Source organism: Bombyx mandarina, chromosome 19, assembly GCF_030267445.1.
Source record: "Bombyx mandarina strain Sakado chromosome 19, ASM3026744v2".
NCBI classification, from domain to species: Eukaryota; Metazoa; Arthropoda; class Insecta; order Lepidoptera; family Bombycidae; genus Bombyx; species Bombyx mandarina.
In genome coordinates, this window is record NC_143225.1 from 3,629,869 (window position 1) to 3,655,663 (window position 25,795).

General features: G+C 37.9%; 1 protein-coding gene across 1 annotated transcript; it reads right to left on the minus strand.

The window, feature by feature from the left end:
• Positions 1-166: 166 nt before the first annotated feature.
• LOC114239364 (putative phosphatidate phosphatase) lies at positions 167-14,613 on the minus strand. Its single transcript, XM_028169525.2, has 6 exons — positions 14,147-14,613; positions 10,948-11,102; positions 9,299-9,495; positions 3,943-4,057; positions 3,438-3,608; positions 167-2,890 (listed from the first exon to the last, which is right to left on the minus strand). The coding sequence occupies exons 1-6, from the start codon at positions 14,217-14,219 to the stop codon at positions 2,798-2,800; spliced, it is 804 nt and encodes a 267-aa protein (XP_028025326.2). The 5' UTR covers positions 14,220-14,613; the 3' UTR covers positions 167-2,797.
• Positions 14,614-25,795: the final 11,182 nt, after the last annotated feature.

The window sequence follows — 25,795 nt, forward strand, 5'->3', positions numbered from 1 at the left end:
TCCACCGTAAAACAGTCAACGCCGGAATGTCTGACGGCGGTCAATTAGCCGGACCCAAATAAGGCTTCAGTATTTTCCCAAGAAAGCCTCATCAGACCACGACCCTCAGCATTGAGGATTATTGACGCAAGGAGGATAGTTAGAAACAAAAAAAAAAAAATACAAATTCGTGATAAATTTTATTGCTGTCAAAAAATACAAAACTTATCGCTTTTCTCTATTATATAAATAAAACAATAATATCCGTAATGAAATACTGATTTCTCCACCACATACTTAATAAATTAATAATAATATTACACCTCTGTCTTTTTAAATTAAATAAAAAATGGAATGAAAAATGACTAGGTATTAAATAAATGAATATTTCATATGGGCAGCTTCGCTCGCCTGCACTGCACTTTACATCCGAGCTTTAGGAATGAGACAAAAGTAGCTTAACGAGAGATGAAAGGATATTTGGTTTAAGCAACATTTTCCTTAATACGCGACATTTATCTTTGTAATTAAAGATGCGTTTTATTTGGTACTAGCTGACCCGCAGTAGTCGAAATTCGACTATAATTAATTGAAATTATAAGTTTGAACATTATTATGGTGCTATTGTCAAAGACTATTTTATACTCACAGATTTCGCCAAGACTACGTACACACTATAGACAAATGATGTTAACGACAAACAATATTAATCTATTGTCAATTTGACCACAGACTTTCAACAATGACAAAAGTTTGACAATAAACACTGAGTATATGTGTTGACTCAAATGCATAGTAGTGTGTAATGTTTTCTTTATTTATTTAATGATTTTTATAGGCATAATTAAAAAAAATTAACATTCTGCACTCCTCTATAAGTGAGTCGTCTATTATCAAAGGTGGCAATCTGTGCATTTGGACAAAAAAATGTTATTGATATGTCAATACAGATTGATTTGAATATAATCGTCTCCTTCAAAGAATATGGTCCAAAACCTGCATTAAATAAAGGTTAATACTTAACCTGTTATTTGCCGGCTTTGATAATAGTCGACTCAAGTGTGGAAAATTTCATACTCCTCCGTCCGCGCAATTTTCGTAAAAATGGGGTACAAAGTTTCTGCTTCACGTATTAATATATAGATTAGCATCAACAGCTCGATCTTTTTAATTGAACTTCAATTGAATATGCAATTTCGAAAAGGGCACATGTCGCATATTTTGTCAAATACGTTTTTTCATATACATGTAGTTTTGAGGCTTACCCACACCCATTTTATAATAATTCCAGTAATTTTCAATTGCTAATTAACACTAAAATATATCTCAAAAGTTAATAATTTAAAACTGCTTTAGAAAATAATCAGGATTTTTCAAATGTCCTGAACATTTTACATTTTCAGAGATGTGCCCTTTTAGAAATTGCATATTTAATTAAGTTTACACCATTTAAATAGATGAAGTTTTTTTTGTTATCTTATACCTTTAAACGAGCAATTCTTGTATATATATAATCTGAATCTCGGAAACGGCTCCAACGATTTTCATAAAATTTAGTATACAGGGGATTTCGGTGGCGGTAGATCGATCTAACTACGAATTATTATCAGGAAATGTTGTTTTATTCGTGTCTTCAATAATCAACTCTTCCCGACATCTATTGGCGAATAATAATACTATTTTTCTTAATTGAGGGCAACTAACCGCTTTAGAGACACAACAAGATCGCGTTATATAAAAAAAACGAGCAAAGCTCGGTCATCGTCTAGTGATATTATTATATTCTCCAAATTTGAATCTTATGGTTCTCCTGTAAAGTTGCAAAAATGTCGCTCAAACCAAACATCCTTTCTCCCCTCGATATATATATAGATATAACATCTATCAAATCATTTGTATTTACATAACTATTTGCGCTTGAAAACGAAACTCCCAATTACTTCTATATTTATACCATTATTATTATATTAAACGCATTTTATATAATAATAATAACAACATACTATTAATAATCACTGATTTACCATTTCACTGCAGTCGTCATTTTTATAAATTATAAAAAAAAAACACAAGTCACTTTCTATTTTATAAACATTGCCGTCAACGCGTACTCATAATCTAAATAATAAATTTAGTTGCCAAAATATTATCTACGCTATATAAATTGATAAATTATATATTTGCTCGAACCGGGAATCGAACCCGCGACTATCGGATCGAGAGTCAGGCGCGTTATTGTGCCGCAGAGCCATATTAAAAATGGATGTATGTATGTATATTTGTACCCGTGTATATTTTTCTATACGCGCATTTTGATGAGGCTTCATACAGTTACTATCCTAGTTCCTTCAACGTACGACAGGTGGCGCGCGGGTAGTCTAACAAAATTTATATTATTCATACAACTGATTATATAGTCAAAATAACAAAGCTGCATTTAATAAAAAATACTTAAACGTGGCAAAATCAAACTTACTTGGGGCGAAGCTTTCTGAGCTTTCAATTAATTCTATCATCCCGAACACTTGGTCCATTTTAAACACCAACTCGTGTATAAAAACTAAGTATTCTTATTATAACTGGAAATGTTTCTTTTATACTTAAAACATTAAAAAAAATATGTATACCATTAAAATAATATTAGCAAAATTCATCATTTTCATATCCATCAAAAAGTAAATAATAATATGTATTGCTAAACATCTTAAGTTATAATACAAATCTATAATCAATAAATAAATAAAAAATCAGATTGTGTATAGATTTAAAAAAAAAAGTGCTCTTACAATTAATATACATATTTGTAAAATTTGCAAAATTAAGTTTTCACGTAAGCTCCGGTCCCGTTCTTCAAGTTCTCGGCTTCCTCATCACTTACAGAACAATCGAAATTTTTGCATAAATTTCTAATCTGAAATAAAACAAAAAAGACATATACATACCATTTTACTGGTGGTAGGACCTCTTGTGAGTCCGCGCGGGTAGGTACCACCGCCCTGCCTATTTCTGCCGTGAAGCAGTAATGCGTTTCGGTTTGAAGGGTGGGGCAGCCGTTGTAACTATACTGAGACCTTAGAACTTATATCTCGATGCTTCCAATGAACACTAACTCCAAATTCGTAGGTTTACAGGAGGAGCGTTTAAACGAAAAAAAAGTTGATAAAATCTTTATTATTGCAAATATATTTATGGTTTTTTCTTGTGTAACTAGCTGATTTACTCTTGCTTCGAACCCCATCAATAATGATTAATTGTAATACTTTTAACATAGTGAAGCGATTTGCGTGAAAAACGAAAATTTAAATTTTTTGAGTTAGAGTAGTGTTCATTGGAGGCATCGATCTCAAGGTGGGTGGCGCATTTACGTCGTGAATGTCTATGGGCTCCAGTAACCACTTAACACCAGGTGGGCTGTGAGCTCGTCCACTCATCTAAGCAATAAAAAAAATTCTACTAACAGTGTACCAGAGCAGGGGCAGGCTGATGGCGGCGCCGGCCACCACGTCCCACCAGTGGTGTCTGTGGTCGCTCATCCGGGACACGCTGCAGAAGGCCGCGCTCGTCAGCAAAACCAACTGAATCGCTATTATCGAAGCAGAATTTGCCTTCGATCTGTTGGTTAAGTAATACTGTGGAAGAGAATCATTTTAGACTACCCGCAAAACAAGTTATTGTCTTATAGAATATTGTGTAAGCTTAAATTTAAGCTAGTTTATGTGTGAGTGCCATTTGTATGTACCGGCTGACTTGGTGGTGCAGTAGTGGCCTTGATAGTTGAGCTTGAGGGTCGTGGGTTCGATTCCCACATCGAGCAAACTTGTTGTGTTACGAACAGGTTTGTTTGATTTATAAATCTATATTTCTAAAATATATATAAATCGCTTTGCGATTGAAGTATTACTGCTGGCCCATTTCCAATTTCACCAGGACAGGTGGGCGAGTAAGTACTAAAAAACTACTCACAGCTAAATATATCGCAGCATGAAAAGCTAGAGACGTGTGTCCTGAAGGAAAGCTACGATCCGACTGATTGAGCCAGTGAGCTTTCGTGCACGTGTAGCTTTCTATGTATTCAGACCTGGAAATATAAATAAAACCTAAATAAATAAATAAATGAACAGGCATTTTACAGAATTTTCATGATCTAATTACCTACATATTAGGGGAATTATCTTTGCTTAATATATATACGAGATTTATTGAAATATAATCACGCAGTTACAAGAAAAAAAATACTAACAACAAATGAGAGACGCAGTTCTTAAAATGAATCTTGAAGTATTTTTTTTTTTTTTTTTTTTTTTTATTGCCTTTGTAGGCAGACGGGCATACGGCCCACCTGATGGTGAGTTGTTACCGTCGCCCATGGACTTCAGCAATGCCAGGGGCAGAGCCAAGCCGCTGCCTACCGCTCAATACTCTCCATAAGCCTCGTTTGAAGAAGGACATGTCATAGCGCTCGGGAAACACCGTGGAGGGGAGCTCATTCCATAGCCGGATGGTACGTGGCAAAAAAGATCTCTGGAAACGCACTGTGGATGACCGCAGTGGCTCCAGGTAGTATGGATGAACTCTACTCCGGTGGCGGGCGGTGCGATGGTAAAAACGATATGCTGGTATCATCTCGAACAATTCCTCAGAGCACTCCCCATGGAACATACGGTACAAAATACAGAGGGAACCGAAGTCCCTCCGCAGACCCAGAGGCTCCAAACGATCCGAGAGAATGGGATTATCGACAATCCGAACGGCCCTCCTCTGTATGGAGTCAAATGGAAGAAGCTGGTATTTGGGAGCCCCGGCCCAGAGATGGGAGCAGTACTCCACGCGAGGCCGGACTTGTGCTTTATAAAGCAAAAGTCTTTGTCCAGGCGTGAAGTACCGCTTCGCTCTGTTGAGGACTCCCAGCATTTTGGACGCCAACTTGGCTTTGCCTTCCAAATGACTCCGAAACTGGACATCGCTCGAAATGTCGACCCCAAGTATCCCGATACTCTCGGAAGGTTGCAGGGATACTCCTTGGAATTGCGGCGCCATGACAAAGGGGTCCTTCTTCGCAGTGAACGCGCAAACCTGTGTCTTCAACGGGTTGAATTGAACTAAGTTCGATTCACCCCATTTGGAGACTCGCCCCAGAGAGTTCTCTACTTCAGACACAAGTTTTGATCGTCTCTCTTGCACCACGCTCCGAGAGAGACTCTGATGGCCGATATATCGCGCATCTCCCGTGCTATCATCTGCATAGCAATGCATGCCATCAATAGACAGCATGTCATTGATATACAGGTTGAAAAGCGTGGGGGAGAGCACCGAACCTTGTGGAACGCCAGCGTTAATGGTCATGGTATCAGAACAGTCACCGTCTACAACGACCGTGATGCTCCGCCCATCCAAAAAGCTAGCGATCCACTTGCAGAGACCCTCGGGGATTCCGTAAGATGGTAACTTCGATAGAAGTGCCCTATGCCAGACCCTGTCGAAGGCCTTCGCGATATCAAGGCTCACAGCAAGAGCCTCGCCCTTGCTCTCCAAGGCTTCAGCCCACCTGTGAGTAAGGTATACAAGAAGATCGCCAGCTGAGCGACCGTGACGGAAACCGTACTGTCGGTCACTGATCAGCTGGCGATCTTCAAGATACTTCAGGAGTTGTGTATTTATAATTCGCTCCATCACCTTGGAAAGCAAGGAAGTTATCGCGATAGGCCTGTAGCTCGATGGGTCCGACCGGTCACCCTTCTTGGGGATAGGGTGGACGTGGGCGGTCTTCCATGAAGACGGAACCCTGTTAGTGCAATAAGAGAGGCGATACAAACGCGTTAGCGCAGGTGTCAGCTCAGGGGCGCACGTTTTCAAAACCACTGCGGGGATGCCGTCTGGCCCACTCGACTTATGGACGTCCAGGAGTCTGAGCTCCCGCCTGACTGCACACTGTGTGAAGCAGATTTCCGGCAGGGAGCTATCACACCGGGGGATGTTCAGTGGTGTGGCACCCCCGTCGTCCACAGTCGAGTTCGAGGCGAAGAGTTTGACCAGAAGGTCAGCCTTCTCTTTCGCGCTGTGGGCCAGATTGTCATCGGACTTGCGCAGTGGTGGGAGACTAGACCTGCAGAAGTTTCCTTCTGCAGCTTTGGCGAGCGACCAAAAAGCACGGCTCCCGGAGGGATAGCTCTTCAATCGCTCGCCAACTCTAGCGACGTGCTCCGACTTCGCCTTGGCAATTACCTTCTTGTAGGACCTGGAAGCGGCGTTATATTTCCGCCTTTCCCCTGAGATGTTAGGATCCCGACGTCTCCTGGCATTATCCCATGCCACGTATGCGGACCGCTTGAGGTGTGCAGCATCCCTGCTGGCATTGTTATACCAGGGTCTGCTGCGACCCCCAACGGGCACTTCAGAGGAGGGAATAAACAATTCCATCCCCTGGAGCACCACGTCTTTAAGACGGTCCGCACAGACGTCAGGATCAGCAGAGGAAAAGCAGAACCGCCCCCATGGGTAGGATGCGTAAAATTCACGCAATCCATCCCAGTCTGCTGACATATACCGCCAAACTCTTCGATACCCGGTCGTCGTTCGACGATCAGGACGAGAGAGTGGTACGGCAGCACGAATAAGGCAGTGATCAGACGATCCAAGCGGAGCGTCGACCACCACACTGTATCCGGCCGGATCTGTGGTCAGCAGAAGGTCCAACAAAGAAGGCTCGTGCCCCTCGATATCTGGGACACGGGTGGGCTGTGTCACCAGCTGGGAGAAGCCGTAGGCCAAGGCGAAATCGTAGGCAGTCCGACCCGGGAGGTCAGTGGTTCTGGATCCCAACCACTCTTGGTGGTGAGCGTTAAAGTCTCCAAGAACCACCACCTCCGCAGATGGGTACTGCTCAAGCACGCGGTTAGTCCCCTCTTGCACATGCTCAAACAGAGCTGAACCTGCATCACTGCTGTGGGACCTGTACAGGCACGCGTAGATTCGGCTACGGCCCCCGTGATCTACGCGCAGCCACAAGTGGGACAGGTCCCGTTGTTCGAGGCCCCGAAGACGGCGACAACAGACATCAGCCCGGACGAATACGCACACCCCGGCTTTACGCAGGAAGTTGTGCTCCAATACGTAGCCGGGGTATTCAAGGTATGAGGTATCATCCGGAGCAGATATCTGCGTCTCCGTTAAAAAAAGCAGGGCAGGCTGCGCCGTCTCAAGGTGGTGGTGTACGGCGTCAAGGTTGCTATGTAGGCCCCTGACATTGCTGAAATCCACATTAAATGTGGAATGGGGGACCGCCTGTGAAACCCTTTTCTTTTTTTTTGTCGTCTTCATGATGTTTAAGTTTTCGGAGAGTAGGATTAGGAGAGGTAGGATGTTGGAGGTGAGATCGAGGCAACACCTGAATGAAGCGCGGAACATAGTACGTGCTCGACCACGGGTTGCGTGAGAGACTGACGCAGGGCATGGAAGGGCCCCCAGTCCACTCTGCGTGCGATCGCCGGGATCCACTCCGGTCTCCGACTCCGGCACGACGACCGCACGGCAGGATTTTACACCGGTTGGCGGGACAGCTTCCCGGGGCGGAGTTTAGTAGAGACACCCGGGTTCAGGTCCCCTACTGACCGGCGGGCGGCAGCGGGTACCGTTTCACTGGGTCTCCCTATACCCCCGTCAAACAATCACGCCCCGTGAGTTCGCACGCACGTCTGCTCCGCAAGTTCCAGGCGTCACCAAGACTCAACCCCAACAAGGAAGGGGAAAGGGAAGGGATAGAACTGGCTCTCCAACCCACACGCCGGAACACAGCTAGGCTATTTGGCGGCGGACTCTAGTTGGAGGGTGGTCGCCAGCCAGTCGGACTAGGTCCTACCACCGGTTATGTTTTCGGCTCCCGTTTAGCACCACCCAGGGGTCACTTGTAGGGAATCGCGGGTTAAACCTACGGAAGCGGGAAGCACCAACCCCCAAAGTATCAGTGATTACGGTCGAATTTCGATTATCGCTCGAACACTAATGAAACTCGATAGTAACTCGACAGCGAAATGTTGTTCCAACAATGTTATCAAAACAATCAGTCTTAAATAGCAAGTTTAAAAGCGAATGTCTTTATTCTCACCCCACCCACCGTTCTACTCTATTGTACTTAATGTATCATCGCTAAGTAAATTGTTTCGTAGCTCTTGACAGTAAAAATAGAGAGATGGAGACGATGATGGCGATAGATTTATCTTTTTATTTTCTGATGGATGGATAGCTTGCGACCAAGAGCCCTTACTATCGTCACCAAAGTAGGAATTGAGCACCGACTCAGCCAGACATGTTGAAAATAAAGAAACACGCGCTAATAAAACATTTGACTGGGGGTCTAGCCTTATGGAATGCCGAAAAATAATTATATTAATCGTGCGTTCCAATTGGAAGGGTGGGGACAGTACATTACCATTGATATTTTGAGACATTAGTTCTAAGGTCTCAAGTTCAGTACAACGGCTGCCCCACCCTTCACACCGAAACGCATTACTGCTTCACGGCAGAAATAGGCAGGGCGGTGGTACCGGTAAATGTGCGTATAATATATTTTTGTGAATCACAAAAGTAGCAATTTTTCTAATGAAATACGTACTTAACAAATGTTCACGATTGACTTCCACGATGAAGGAGTAACATCGTGTATTATTTAAAATAAAAGTCCGAAAAGTTTTTATGAGTCCGCACGGGTAGGTACCGCCACCACTCGCCTATTTCTGCCGTGACACAGTAATGTGTTTCGGTTTGGAGGGCGGGGCAGCTGTTGTATTGTTGAAACTGAGACCTTACAACTCATGTCTCGAAGTGGATGACGGCATTTACGTTGTAGATGTATATGGGCTGCAATTACCACTTAACACCAGGTAGGCCGTGAGCTCGTCCACCCACTAAAGCTACAAAAAAGTAAAAAAGAACAAAAAACACTAAATGACCTCCCGGCTTCCAAAATTCACTTTTTTTTTTCCTACCTAAGCTGATAGCCTTGAGAGGCTATATCAGCGTAACCCTAACTTTTGTAGGTGAGCTCGCGGGGCTCAAACCTGATGACGTTGCTAACATGAACCCTAGCAAGAGCCGTGCTTCGCAGAATCTACCACCGGATCGGAAACGCGACCCACTGAGAAGATCCGGCGAGAAACTCAGTGGGCTGTGTCTGAGAGTTAATTTACTCGTCGAGCCCTTCGTCGCAAGCGACGGGTTCGACGAGAACGGTGACCGGGGAAAATTCACAATTACTCATTCGTCACTCATCCATTCGTATTTCTATAGTTCATAATACATGTTATTCATACATATAATTTCTTACCCCTCACAAGTCAAGGCCTCCTTAGGGCTACACGTGTCGAAAAAGTGCGGTCTCGGGGATCCGACGATGCTCTTCATCAGCTGTATCGTTATCAGGTTGAGGAGCACTCCGAAAAGGTACTCTCTGTACCAATATAGAGCTTGGTCTTTCGGCTTTATCCTCTTATTAGTATGGTATTTTCTTTCCACTATTAACATCTGTACAATAGCAAAGAGTCCTATTATAAACATGATGTTTAAAGGCAAACCCGTAAAATTTATTAGGTTTAGTAAAACTTCTAATATTGGTGTGTTGTGAGTCCGCACGGGTCACGACCACAATCTCGCGTGTTATTTCTGTTGCGCTCATTTTTTTTTTATTCGAACCATATTAATATTTACCAAATTATGAAAAAGGTACCAAAAGATTATGACTAACAATTCATAATTAAGAATAAGAGAAAACTTCTTAATTAAATCGATTTACATTTATCTTGTAAACGCACATTATTCCGGAACAAAATTAGTCCTATTATTAATTAAATATTAATTTCATTATAGCATTATTAATTGAAGTCCTATACCCGGCAATAAATGGGACATACGGACTAGAATAATAATTAGGTATGTGATTTTTTTGTGTGAAGCTAAAAAAAAGATGTTTTAAATCACGAACAAACTTTTCAATTTGTTGTTTGTATTTATTATAAAATTTATACAATAGATTATAATGATCCGGACGCGAACACATTCATTTTTATGACTTGACTGACCTTTTTTACAACTCGATTTTTATAGTTTTAGACTGATAATAGCATACTAATACTATAATCTGAAATGCGAGTTTCTTTTTGTCTTTGACGTCGTAATAATTGTGTGTAATTTTGCATAAAGATTTTCAGGGGCACAGAATAAGACATACGGGTTACGTTACTTCCTTAAAGTTATATCATTTAGAAGAAAAAAAACTAATATTCTCTAGGAACTTTGAAGTCGTCGTGGCCTAAAGGATAAGACGCCCGGTGCATTCGTGTTGAAGCGATGCAACGGTGTTCGAATCCCGCAGGCGGGTACCAATTTTTCTAATGAAATACGTACTCGCCAAATGTTCACGATTAACTTCCACGGTGAAGGAACAACATCGTGTAATAAAAATCAAAACCGCAAAATTATAATTTGCGTAATTACTGGTGGTAGGACCTCTTGTGAGTCCGCGCGGGTAGGTACCACCGCCCTGCCTATTTCTGCCGTGAAGCAGTAATGCGTTTCGGTTTGAAGAGTGGGGATGCCGTTGTAACTATACTGAGACTTTAGAACTTGTATCTCAAGGTGGGTGGCGCGTCTACGTTGTAGATGTCTATGGGCTCCAGTAACCACTTAACACCAGGTGGGCTGTGAGCTCGTCCACCCATCTAAGCAATAAAAAAAAAGGAACATTTATACAAATTACACAATACACTAAAAATTAATATTAGTGACCGTTTGTTTGTTCGTATTGCATGCGTTTGGAAGTCGTTTTCTACGATTGAGTTGAAACTTTGACTATCTTATTAAGGCCAAAACCTAATCGTTTAATTTATGTGTGAAAAGCGGTTGTTTGATGCTCAAAAATACATCCTTATAGTTCTGTTCTCGGGACGTCATGAATTAGTAACAGCCTAACGCACTTACAACAACGAGTGGTAGGATTATGACCGTGGCCAGCAGTAGCTTCCAGCTGATAGTATCGCCGGTGTACGGATGCGACAGTGCCGGGTCGTTGCAGTGGAAGCCGATCTGACCTCCCGGGAAGATTCTCGTCTCTATGAGCGCGAATATAAGGAACCCTGAAATGTTTTGTTTATTATTTCTCCAAACGAGCAGACTTCTGGTGATAGGACCTCTTGACAGTCCGCGCGGGTAGGTACCACCACCCTGCCTATTTCTGTCGTGAAGCAGTGATGCGTTTCGGTTTGAAGGGTGGGGCAGCCGTTGTAACTATACTTGAGACCTTAGAACTTATATCTCAAGGTGAGTGGCGCATTTACGTTTTAGATGTCTATGGGCTCCAGTAACCACTTAACACCAGGTGGGCTGTAAGCTCGTCCACCCATCTAAGCAATTAAAAATTAAATAAAAAAGACGAATTCAGAGCCCCATTTATACCAACTATGCGTGATAATCGATATTATAGTGTTTTATAAGCTCATTAGAATACCCCCATCCTGCTAGATTCCGGCCTGCGTTCGGGATCCGGATTGAATGGTGAAATACGCGATACACAATACAATTTCGACCACATAACCCGAAGTCGCTGGTTTCATCCAAGAGCTCCAATGAGCTCCGCTTAAAACATATAAGGATCCGACTTCAAATTCAAATCTTTTGTTCCTCAGTCTTAAAACTAATGGATGGATTTCAACGAAAGTTTAATCTTTTTTATTTATTTTTTATTGCTTAGATGGGTGGATGAGCTCACAGCCCACCTGGTGTTAAGTGGTTACTGGAGCCCATAGACAACTACAACGTAAATGCGCCACCCACCTTGAGATATAAGTTCTAAGGTCTCAGTATAGTTACAACGGCTGCCCCACCCTTCAAACCAAAACGCATTACTGCTTCACGGCAGAAATAGGCAGCGCGGTGGTACCTACCCGTACGGACTCACAAGAGGTCCTACCACCAGTAATCAACAAATTTTTCGACTGCTTTTTGTGCCCTACAAAAATTTGCCTCAAAAGTTCAAGTACACAAAACTAGAACACGTCTATTCATAGAATTAAGTGATGGAAATTGACAAAGCGGAGACCTTTCACCTAGCGGATGACATCGCTCGATAAACCAACAGTGCGATGATCACGCTTTTAGATAATATTGTATCTGTAATACGCCGAATTATTGTGAAAGAACCATTAGTGGTTTTTACCGGCAAATCTTTTATTTCGTTTGCTCAGAGATCTCTCGATCAGCGGTAGGCAGCGGCTTGGCTCTGTCCCTGGCATTGCTAAAGTCCATGGGCGACGGTAGCCACTCACCATCAGGTGGGCCGTATGCTCGTCTGCCTACAAGGGCAATAAAAAAAAACTGACTTAAAAGATTACGTTAACGTTTGCAATCGACATTACTAATGAAGTAACAATTTAATGAAAGCATTTTTTTTGTGTATTTGTTTTCGACGACAATTCACATAATTGTCTCGAGCGCAGAAGAAGCCGTGGGAGAAACCTAGTACCGTATTCAATAGTGCTAATTAACACTAACAGACTAAGGAGTTCAAAGTGCAAATAACGTGCACACGTAAAATTACATTATGTAATATTATATACAAGGTTATACAGGACATTTGTGAACAGAAGTGCGAATTAGAAAAAAAAAAGCTAACAATGTTTTTGTACTGATGTTTTAATATCCTGTCAGAACGTGAGAGGTCGCAGTTTTACTGGTTTACCCATTTACTGGTGCTATGATATATTGTGAACCCACATAGATTTGTGCCATTCTATCAACATAATTTGAAACTGAGGATATATACTTAATATAAAAAATTCACCATGGATATCTCCATAACCATGAGGTTCCACAAGTTGAAGCTGGTACACGGGATACCCACCCTCCCTGTCCCATAAATGGACAGACCATAATGAAAAGTTTAACCTATATTATTAATGAACAAATATTGACACAGAGTTTCTCGCCGGATCTTCTCAGTGGGTCGTGTTTCCGATCCGTTATAGGTACGATACATAGTATAGGTAGGATTTAGAAGTAAAATTGAAACTACAACCTCCTTTGAAGGTGGGTGGAAACATTCACATTGTGGAGTCTACGAACTCTATTAACAACAACAAGGTGGAGATCTAGAGCAGCATTTCTGAAGCTTACTTATTCTAAGATAAGACACAATAAACTACACTTTACAGAATTCACGATGCCTTTACATAGTTGCATGCAATTTATACTTGAAAACGCAATTCTGCATATAAAACTATCATTTGTAAAGTTGACAAGGGCTCACACCAGTGTAACGAGACATGGTGGTTGAGAGCTACTGATCTATCCTGTCAATATATATCAATATCTCAGTATATTAAAGTTGTCTTCACACCCGGAAGGGTTATTACAATATTGTACTCGTCTTTATATTAATGTTGAATGTTAATGTATATAGATTTTATGTCATTGTTTACGTGCGCCTAATATTTTTTACCTTTTTTTTATTGCTTAGATGGGTGGACGAGCTCACAGCCCACCTGGTGTTAAATGGTTACTGGAGTCCATAGACAACCAAATTAAAGAAATGTTTTAAGTTTCACTCGATTGTACAATTTTCTTTAGCCGTAATAAACTAGGTGGTGAACAATTATAGTCCGGAGGCCTTTCCAGTTTCATCAGGACAGGTGCGTGAAGGCTATTGATACTACAGTTTATAGTTAAAAGCACCTGTACCCTTCATTAATGTAGTATATTTTAAGCAAATAAAGTTGATATTTATTTAGTACATTTATGTTTAGTTAGTCAACAAATGTGGCTTACACATGCATATATTTATTATATATATATAAAAAACTATAAAAGAATACTAGTGGAGCACATAGATTAATTGTTTATGAATATGAAACAGACAACACATTTTAATAATAGGGCTTTCTATTAAATTTTCGTAACTAGAAAGTGATCAAAGGTCAGAACAAAATACTTAAAAAAAATATTATATAAGTTCTAAGTTGCATCAGGACCAGCCTATTTGGGAGATGGTAGTTGCGCGGATTAACCTAAATAATATTTTCATTATTTTTTGTTTGTCATACATTGTTTGTTGCATTATTTGTTATTTTCACTCCAAAATTTAATTGAAAAGTTCTATACATTTGTTTTTAGATAAAATTCTTACCTTTATGCCATCGGTTTGATTTAGACCAAAGCAATTTTGTATATCCAAATATTCTCGTACATAATTTGTCCATTATAATACCTTCCGAAAGATACCTACTGTCCCGCAAAACGATGTGTACGAACTGTAATGGTTTTGCCAAATGAGACTGATCACGTCACGTTTCCGTGTTTATCTGCCTCAGGTGTTAATACAAATATCAAACATCGCCTTTTAGTTTTTGTTATAAGTCACGTTTTTAATTAGAAAACCAAATTTACATTCGTGTTTTGTCGATGAACAAATTTAAATTAAACACAAATTAGATTCACAAATTTGAATCACAGCAACTAAGTATTTAATTAAGCAAATTTTTCTAAGATTTTAAATCGACTAGATCAAAATAAATATAGGTAACATTTGTCAAATATAATAGCAATCACTGACTGCTCCTGATTATGTATTACACCCACTGAAGTAGGAAACCTATATAGGTCTATGATTACACCGCCGGCTTTGTGTATATTAAGTGTATAATCTATGTTGTGTACTATTATCATTGCCACAGACACAGAACACTATTACTTCTAGCGAAGCCACAGAAGGCACAAACTGTAGGCAGGTTAAGAGATGTTAAATTGCGTGAGATCGATTAATCGAAAACTGAACTTCTCAACAAAAATAATCGATTTTAAAACCAAACACGCAAAAAATTATTTTCACTTCATTAATAACAAAGTTTCTCTCTGACATTTTAAGAAAACAGTACTGCCACTATAGGATTTAACGCTATACATACTTTGTTTAAATTGGTGGAGAAATAAAAAAGGAGCGGTATAGCATGGAATCGATTTGTTTGAAATTGAATAAAACAAAATAAGAATAAATGAAGTGAAATATAATCTAAGTAAGTAAGCGGTGGGAAATCACTGAGACTTCAAGGAATTCATTACAGTCAAGTTGGGTAACTTTGAACACTTTTCGCAGATTTTTAAGTACACTGAAAAATTAATGTATTGATTGCACTATTTTATACAGTGTGGTAAGTGTTCTTTGATTTCCAAAATTTAAATTATCTAACCAATATGATGTATTAATACAGAAAAGGTTTAGAAATTGATGTTTTAGTGGCTATTCAAAGTTACAACGACTTTTGGATAACTTTGAATTGAGTTATCTGGGACAGTGAAAATCCTCTATATTTCGCTAATTATTATTTGATTTGGGTAACATTATACTTTTATTTAGATTAAAATATATGTAGATATGTCAAAATAAAATGAGTGTCAACGGCATCAAATTGCCATTCACTGGGGATGCCTTGCCCCAAATATTTACTCCGAATAGGTCAAAAAAGCTTAACAGAAACACATGGTTTTTTAATAATATATGATATATTTATTAAGAATCAAGCAGATACATAAAATTTTTCACTTATATATCTATCAAATGAGATAAACAAAGACTGATAAAATCATAGGTTACAGGTGAGCAAAATTTTATCCATTCCATGAACAAAATATCATCATCTGTGAAAAGCTTTCCATCCCTTCTTGTTAATTGATGTTCAATTAGTAAATATATTATGTTCTCCTCCTTTACAACGCGCCGTTCATTTTTTTAATACCTCGTCCAGCCCCAAAACATTTTTTGAAAACATTAATGGTGACATTGTTAGAGCTTCCTCTTTCAATTGATCGGATTTTATCTAGGGCTTCCTCTAAAATAGCTCGGGTATAATTTGATTTTACGCCATATTTACGCACACCGGGCTTAATCATGTTTGCTTTTCGTGGCATTTTATTAACCTGTAACAGTAGAAAAAAAGTATAATAAATTGCAACTCAATATGTCAAAGCTACCCTTAAAAATAAAATTGGCAATTAGGTAAGATTGAATCGTTCAAAGTTACACCAAATTCAAATAAATTTACAATGATCTGTGAGACAATCAATGATGGGCAAAAAACATTGTAAAATCACGAAATTATTAGAAAAGGGCAAGTTGAATAAATATTTTACCTCCAGAAACTAAAAAAACAGTATTTTACATACCTTTTCTATATGAGTCGTCTATTATCAAAGGTGGCAATCTGTGCATTTGGACAAAAAAAATTTATTGATATGTCAATTCAGATTGATTTGAATATAATCGTCTCCTTCAAAGAATACGGTTCAAAACCTGCAATAAATAAAGGTTAATAGTTAACCTGTTATTTATCTAAGATGTCGTTCCGAAGAGTTTTGTGACTGCCAATGGAATACAAAGTCAATAATTCGTTTTTCTGATTTACCAATCATTGTCCAAAAGTCAGATTGCCGGCTTTGATAATAGTCGACTCATATTTAATTCAGATTTCTGCCACACTTGTTTCTTGTTGATCACCGCGAACAGAAAAGGCGCCAAAGTTTTAAAAACTAATCACAACTGACAATTGACATATTTGACGTTTTGATCATCTCAACGTTTCGTTTCATATAATTAATCAAGTAATTATACAAAAAGAGTTTGAAAAAAAGAATAATCTTCAAACAGCTTTTATTCAAAGTTACACGGAAATTCAAAGTTACCCAACTTGACTGTATTGAAAGAGCCTTGTCCATCGGTTTCGTTTCTTTTTATCTTTTTCGTGGAGTTTCAATGTTTCTAGCCTTCATTAATTTACAGTTTAAACATATTTGACTCTCAATAAGCATTTAATAAAAAAAAAGAAAAATCATATCTCTTCATTCCTTGCGATTCCGCCAAAAAAATTATCACCAACTCTATAGAACGTGTTTTTTCTTCAGTTTACGTCAATCCAATACATTCATGTATGAGTACCTCAAGCGCTTGGAGATTACTCTTAAGCCAAGTCCCATTCCCCCTTACCAACAGACATAATAAACAAAAATAAATGTGTTACTTTGAGGTTTCCTCAATTGCAGTCATTTTGTCTCATAATCATTAATTCTTATGTCTGTATTATTACACATAAATTCGACCGTCTGTAGTATCACAACACTTCGAAAAAAAAGAACGATTCCATAAATTTCTTTTTTTTTTTTATTATGATTTTATAGTGAATCGATTCATCGGGCATCGATTAAAATTGATTCGAAGTTTAATCTTTTTTGGCCGAACTCTGCCTTTATCACAGACTAGACTAGTAGGTACCATAGTTTGACAATCCACACAGTTGAGAGGGCTCTGTGAATTTGGCCCCCCTTTATGATTTTCGGATTTTTTATTTTTAATTATTTATTTTTTATTTTTACAATCGAAAAAATTGTTTGTTCGTCTTATTTATTTATAATTAATTAAACAAATGATCACCCGTAAGTTGCACCTTCTTACTAGATATCTTTATTTTTATCGCTCAGATTAATTCACTTTGATCAATTATCGTTTGTTCGACAACTATTGGTGATTGTTCGACCATAAAAACAATTAAACTCCCAATTATTAATTATTTTATATCCAATAAGCAAACTATCATCACCTCATGCCACCTTTTTTGATTTTCAGACTTTTTTATTTTCAATTATTTGTTCGTCATTTGTTCGTTAATGTTCGGATGTAAAAAAATTTTGTTCGTCTTTTATTTATTTATAATTAATTAAACAAATGATCACCCTTAAGTTGCCCCTTCTTACTAGATATCTTTATTTTTATCGCTGAGATTAATTTATTTTGACGACTATTGGTGATTGTTCGATCATAAAAACAATTAAATTCCCAATTATTAATTATTTTATATCTAGCAAACCATCACCTCCCGCCTACATTGCGCATGCGCCGGTTTTGTCAGTCAGCTGGCAATGGCCATATTTACTAGCGTTTTGTTTACAAGTGCGTTTATACTGTCTAATTATTTCTTATGTAGATCAAAAAAATATTGAAAACTTCAACAAACTTCAACAATACTTCATCAAAAAAAAAGTCAGTGAATTGAATGAAACGGCCAATTACGATTAGCGCGGTTTTAATAAATTCAGTTATTTTTAATGATATTGAATATTAACAAGCACATTGAAGTTTCAGTGATTTCTAATTATTTTTAAGAATATTTTAGGAGTACAACTTTCGTGTTAAAATGATAATATTCATTACCATGCATTAAGAGATAGTTATGATACTTGTATCTATATATATAAAAATGAATTGTTGTTTTTTTTTTTTATAACAACTAAGAGGCAAACGAGCAAGACGGGTCACCTGATGGTAAGTGATTCACCGCCGCCCACGGTCACCAGCGTTTACGCCAGTGCGTTGCCTACCCTTCAGTTAAGAATATGCTCTTTTCTTGAATAACCCAATGTCGCAGTTGTTGGGGAAGACCGCTGATGTCTCGCTAAAACTCGAGAACGGCTGGACCGATTTGACTAATTTTGGTCTTGAATTATTTGTGGAAGTCCAAATAATGTTTAAAAGGTAGATAAATATGAAAATGCTTGAAATTAAATAAAAATAACAATGATGTTTTTCCTTTGATGTGTCCCCCGTCGGATGGATTCCTTTTGTTTGTTTTAAGTTTTTTTATACAAAAGTTTAGGTCTTTTATTTATCGGTTGAGGCACTACGAAGTCTGCCGGGTCAGCTAGTTTTATAATAAAATTAATAATTCCTAAATTCATTACGTAGTTCAAAAAATGTTAATGTAATGCACACAAAATCTGTTTTTGTTGAAATGATAATTATTTATGAGTTCAAGAAATATATTGCAGGGACATTTAATTAAACCAAGCCTAAATACATCTGACTATACCAGGGTTCGGGTTACATATTTCAAATAACCGTACTCGTCAAACTCGACAAAGAGTTCGACGTGCAACCTAACCCATGCATCAGCCCGCTGAGTTTCTCGCCGGATCTTCTCAGCGGATCGCGATTCCGATCCGGTAGTAGATTCATTCGCGAAGCAGCTGTTCTTGAGCTGTTAGGTTTTTTTTTTTTTTTTTTTTTTTTTTTATGATTGAAGGATTACTGGTGGCCCGGAGGCCTTTCCAGTTTCACCAGGACAGGTGGGCGAGCAAAGGCTCAGCCAGGAGGGGTGGGATTTGCTAACAGCTACCCGAGCGCCTCCGAAGGAGACCTAACAGCTCAAGAGCAGCTGCTTCGCGAATGAATCTACTACCGGATCGGAATCGTGACCCGAGACCGAGAAGATCCGGCGAGAAACTCAGCGAGCTGATTCATGGGTTAGGTTGCACGGCGAACTCTTTGTCGAGTTCGACGAGTACGGTTACCGAGTTCCCTAAGCCTGCTCCTAGAGCTGAAGACGTCTAGTGCAAAGGTTATTGGATCCGAGGGATCCGTAAGGACGTGTCTAGGGCGTCGACGGTGACTGGCTCCTGCGTGATCAGGATTCGGGGAGTAGTCAGCGGCGGCTACGATAAGGCGATTATCATGACGCATAGCCTTATCGAAGTACCGTTCCGACGCTGACTTCATGTATTTCTGGATAGATTCGAGGCCCAGGTCGTCGTGTAGGTCAACGTTCCTCACGAACCACGGAGCTCCGACGGCTAACCTGCAAAAGCGGGATTGTAGAGATTGAAGGGTGTGTATGTGTGTGCGGGCCGCGTGAGCGAACACCACACTCGCGTAAGTCATGACGGGCCTTATGCAAGTTTTGTAAAGTGTCACCTTGTTCCGAAGGGACATTTTACTCCGCTTACAGATCATGGGGTAGAGCTGTTAGGTGCGGTGGCGCTCGGGCAGCTGTTAGCAAATCCCACACCTCCTGGCCGAGCCTTTGCTCGCCCACCTGTCTTGGTGAAATTGAAAAGGCCTACGGGTCACCAGTAATCTTTCAATCATAAAAAAGAGACTTCAAATTCAAGTTAACAAATTCTCTCAGGTTGAGCCCCGTGAGCTTACCTACCCGTCCGCGCTATGTTGGAATTGTATCAGTATACCTAACATTAGTATGATTTATAATATTAGTATGGATTTAAAAGTATGACGATGCGTTTGAATCGTTACTTTTCAATAATTCAAATGTTCACTTTAAATTATTGTTGGCACTCTTAAGATATATCTTATCCTAGTACCATCAACATAAGAAAGATGGCACGCGAATAATTATTCCATATTCGCGTTATATCATACTAAAAAAAAACATTTCAAAATTGTAACAATGTCTTGCATAACAAAAGCGCCGTACCATAGTATGGTTATTCGAATCGTAACATCAAACAATAGTTGATTATGAACAAAAGTGCCTCGTAACTCAAGTGCACAACACAAAAACTTAATTACGAAAATTTCAAAACAATCGTTCATAAAACGTGGCTATTTTAATTGCTTTACAATTGTTCGTTTGGGCGTTAGAGTAATATGTCATATTATACTGGATTAATTCCCAGTTTAATTAGTTTCTACATGGAAAAATGGGCGGTATAATAAACAGGTTGTCGATAGCTTAAAATAGGCATTGTACGATTGTTATTGTCTATGCGACGTCTAGAACAGAAGACTGATTAAATTTTCAAAATAGAGTAGCCATTTTTTTAAACTCATAGACACTGTGTGTGAAATTTTAGCAAACTGTTATGTGTAAATGTTTTCAAGGTTAATAAATAAATTATTATTATTATTATTATTATTTCGGACACACTAAGACCGGGTACGATTTGCAAAATTTAAGGAATACACATAGATCAACATATACATTTTTTTAAAGTTGAAATTGTTCACAAAACATGAAAGCTTTTTTAAAGACTTGGAAAAACTTAATTCGGTCGAATAAGCCCCGCGTGGAAAAAGTATTCATACTCATTAAACATAACTTTACGAGTGCACGTTTGGTATTAGGCGGGATGTAAATAGACAGTTTACGAAGCCGAAACCGGAATAAGCTACGAACCTAGAATGAACGAAAGCTATCCTGCAAATGCTCCAAATACGTCTAGGATTGGTTGTTCTAGTAAGTTTAGTCTTAAATTTAAGTGTATTAACTATGAAATAAAGGCCTACGTAATCATAGATAATACACATAAGTTAGTGTACGTAATTTTCCAGAAACGTAACCATAGATTATACACTTAATATATTTGAGAACGTAACGCTGGACAACTTTCAAACTAATCCCGTGGTCATATATTTTGTCTTTACCGGTGTGGTTGAAATTCGACCAAAAAAATCTGACACTTCAATATTTTAATTCACTCATTTATCCAATTTCCTTTGGCTTGGTAATTGACCTTTTTGCTCTTGTAATGTCAAAAAAACACCCAATCCAATTTTTTTTTGTGACAGCACAATTCGTGATTAACAAAATAAAATATGAAAATCAGTAAACTAAGACAATACAAAAAAAAAACCGAAACCTATTTTGTGTTTACTTTATTATTTATTTATTTCATAGATTGTGCGCCAAGTATTGATTTATAAGACCTACCTACACTACAAAAGTATATTTTTTCGAACCGGAGCTTTTTGCTCTTGCGTTTATCGTTACCTAATCTAGAAAATAATGAGTGATGATTAGAATCCATAGAACTGCCACAAATTTTAAGTTTTATTACTAACAAGCGGCCCGCTCCGGCTCCGCTCGGGTCTTTAACAAAAATTTCAACAATATTTGACGTTTTATTTGTTTTGAAATAATAGAACACTTATTGCGGCATAACTATAATAGTTAGACATATGCTGTCGCGACAATTTTTGTAAATAATAATGTGTTCTACAAAGTCGTAGTACATTATTTTATTCTATCATCAATAATTTTCGCAGGGAAGGCGATGTAAAGAATATTGTAGGTAATTTTTTTTCACCTTGAGTTACATTATTTGAGTTTTAATAAGGATCCCTAATTTTTTAAAAAAAAAATTATAGCCTATATCACTCGGGAATAGTGTAGCTTCCAAACAGTGAAAGAATTTTTGAAATCGATTCAGTAGTTTCGGAGCCTATTCAATACAAATAAACAAACAAATCTTTCCTCTTTATAATATTAGTATTAGATGATGTATACATAGATATCTAACGTTAATACTTCGTAAGATGATCACAAATAGTTTCCAGTTCAGAACTTTTAGCTGACAGGGAGCGAAATTTATGCTGCGCTGCTAATTTAAATAGAACAAGGCAATGTTTGTACCTAGTCTTGCAAATCAACGCATTATTTACATATACTTAATCAAATTAATCAAATTGAAACTCATTCAAAGCTCAAAAAACTGTGACTTAAAAAGTAAAAAAAATATAGTCTTTGAACTCTGTTTCTAATTCATAATAATAATAAAGAACTGGAGTTTCAACATCACTTTATTCTCGGTTAAATTTTTTACAAATGACGAATCCCACAAACGAATTAAAGTCGATCTATAAGGAAATGATAATAAATTTCACGTCCCATATAAACGACTTTGAAGATATAATTTTACATTAATAGATTGAATAAAAACCGTGAAAAATTACAAAGATAAAAATGCGTCATTTATTCCCGCCTAATGCCATATTGGCGTGACGTCTTCCGAGTTCCCGATGTTTTTGAATTCAGCTTCATAAAACGCATCGTGTGTGGGCCAAGACGTTAATTCATAAGTCCTAACCGGGATGTTGGTTAACCGCACTTTTATAATCATTAATTTACAGCCGTACCGAGATAAAATAGTCTACTTTTGGATTAATACTAATGACGGTAAATTTAGTGGGCGTTTTTAAATATGATAAGAATTTTTAATGACATTTAGGCGGGAATTCATTCAAAACACGTTCTGGTTACTTTGTGTTTTAAACTAATGCGTTTATAATGAGCGATGTTTTATTATGAACGATAGCATTGGTTTTAAAATTAACTATCTAAATGGGTCCTGGTTATATTCGAACAATCCCAGTTTGTAAGACTGTTCTGGGAAACATAGACAATAAGTAGTGTTTGTAATTTCAGATACGATAGCACTAAAAGATCTCATTCGGTGGTAAATAATTATTGAAATGAATACTCGAAAGGTGAGCCTCGAAAAAATGTGAGTCGCGGCTGTTCACATTCGAGACAAATTTGTTTTTCGCGAAATATGAACCATTTTATGAACCAAAACGACTCATTTTAGGTTAAATAGTTTTTTGTCGATTTAAATTACACCACTTTAGTCAATGAAATTAATCACTAAAGGTCCAGGTTTAATATTTATTTACATACAACAAGTTGAACACGCACAAACAGGAAGCACAGCACAGACGAAGAATAATTAGTTCATAGAATTAATAGTAAGATAGAAAAGCAAGGTGGAAACTGAATTTAATAAACATACAGGAAACAAAGAGTTACGAAATAAGTAAGCTATCGATAGGCGACATGCGATCTGCGTGGTGTCGAGAGAATCGCTGTCGGTTGGGACGATGCGCCGGAGCGGGGTTGTCTCCCCGCACACTCCACTGCAAATACCGTTAGAATGTGCGTTTTCGTTGCACATTCTATCGCCGTTATTTTATCGTGTGATGTCGGTGTAATTATAATAAATATGTAAATATACTAATATTATGGTTGTAGTATAAATGTGTGCGTGTTATTATTAAATGTATTTATTATATGTATATATTATATAAATGACAATATACATAGTAAGTGTGCTAGTGTGTGTCTGTGTGTGTTTGTGTGTGTAGGTGGATAGGTAGATGCCACATCATTATTATATTGAAAATTAATAAAATTATCTGTTTAGTTTAGGATCGTAGTTCATTAGCGTTTGTACTTCGAGAGCGGTCTTTTCACAGATTGTTCGTGTCGCGCAGATTTTAAAGAGATCATTAATGAGATTTTATTTTTGTTTGAACGCTATTGGGACTATGTAACTACTACTCAATCTCTTGAATAGACATATCCATTATCGGTAATAAATATTTTTATGATTATAAATATTATCTGTGCTACTTACTTTTTGGTCGCCTTTCGATTTTATTTTAAACCATTCAGTCAGTACTTAATTTAGTCGATATTTAATGCTTTTGTTAATTTTCATCCTATAGGAAGACACGATAAAAAAATAGGACCCAAAACGAAAATATAATTTTATACGAATCATCATCATCATCATCATCAACAGCCCACAGTCGTCCACTGCTGGACAAGGCCTCTCCCAATCTACACCACTGAGCCCGGTGTGCGGCTCTCCTCATTCACTTCTTGCCGGCCACCGTGCGGAGGTCATCGCACCATCTAGCCAGGGTAATGAATAATAATACGAATCAACACCTTTCAAACGTCTAAAAAAAGTCAAAGTCAAACGAGAAAAACGTAACTATGTATATAGTTAGAGGTAGAATTTGTCTGTACGTATTTGTTTGTCTTAACGTAACTTTGATTAACGTATGTTGTGACTTCTACCGTATGCTATACGAATCTCACTGACAGATGAAAGATACAATGCGGTGTGTTCAATTAGACTGGCAGATGAGAAAGCAGTTGGAAAAAATCACCGGCCATGGCATTAACAATGCCTTTGTACTTAGTGCTTACTTTGTACTTAGTAAACCTGCCGACGGTGCATAGAGCATTCGTAAACAAAATACCCAAAAGAACAAAAATTGGAATGTGAATTAAATAATTTCAAACATAATTTAATTTAGATTAAGCGCTTAAAATGCCCATAAAAAGAAAAGATTAATTGAAATTATAGTATGACTATAATAATTCAGTCTTTAAAACTGTCATCACTGTTATTCCAAGCTCGACCATTTTAGACCAAAAAAATGTCCTTTTGGAAGAAGCCACACTTTTATCTATAGTCGGATTTTTAATTAGACGAAGCCAGCTGACAGTAGCTAATGTCACTTTGTGAAATAATGTTGCTATATTTAAAGTAATAGTGATGCGTTCAGTTCTCGTTCAATCACATAAATGAACAATGAGTGTGAAGAGTTACTCATTAATTTCAAACTATAAAAGAATATTATTTATATTTTACAATAAAATTGTATTAAAGTGATCCAATATAATAATATGTTACTAGTAGTATGTAACTACAATCAGTTTTTTTTATTTTCATTACCTATGTACCTATAATTGTTATATTTTATACATCTATAGTTTCAACTATATGATGCATTGGAAATAGGACAGTCTTACAAGCTTCCTCGCAATGTTTTTCTTAATGTTTAAAACACTCGGTATTCAGTACAGGTAGATACCATAGGAACATAATGTTTCGTCGAAAACTCGTTGGTATGTACAAAGCACGGCTAAAATTCGAACCCCGTGCCCGATATCGGCAGTTCGGCACACTAACTATTCACTAGACAATCGAGGCAATTTCATTAATTCAGGAGTTTTTTCAATCGTTCACTTTGTCACAACACTATTTTTATTTCATCAAAAACTGACAACACAGTAAACGTCAGTTTACTTCGTCTAATAAAAAATCCGACTATATATATTAATACGTGAAGCAAAAACTTTGTATCCCTTTTTACGAAAATTGCGCGGACGGAGGAGTTTTAAATTTTCCACACTTATAGAGAATATAGAGAAGAAGTGCACAATGCTAATTTTTTTTTTAAATAATGCATACAAGATACATTAGATCAATATAGAAAACATTACACACGCTACATACCATGTATTTGACGCACACACGCATGCATACCATTTATTGTCAAACTTTTGTTCTTGACGTCTGTAGTCAAATTGAGATTAAATATTATTTGTCTTTGTTAATATTTTTTATAGTGTAGTCTTGGCGA

What these genes read in the sequence shown, in the direction of transcription:
- LOC114239364 (XM_028169525.2), bottom strand. Translation starts at nt 14,219, where the DNA reads ATGGACAAATTATGTACGAGAATATTTGGATATACAAAATTGCTTTGG. An exon ending in TAATCCTACCACTCGTTGTT is followed by an intron (nt 9,496 to 10,947) that starts GTAAGTGCGTTA and finishes GCTATTGTACAG; the next exon opens with ATGTTAATAGTGGAAAGAAA. An exon ending in ATGCTGCGATATATTTAGCT is followed by an intron (nt 3,609 to 3,942) that starts GTGAGTAGTTTT and finishes TCTCTTCCACAG; the next exon opens with TATTACTTAACCAACAGATC.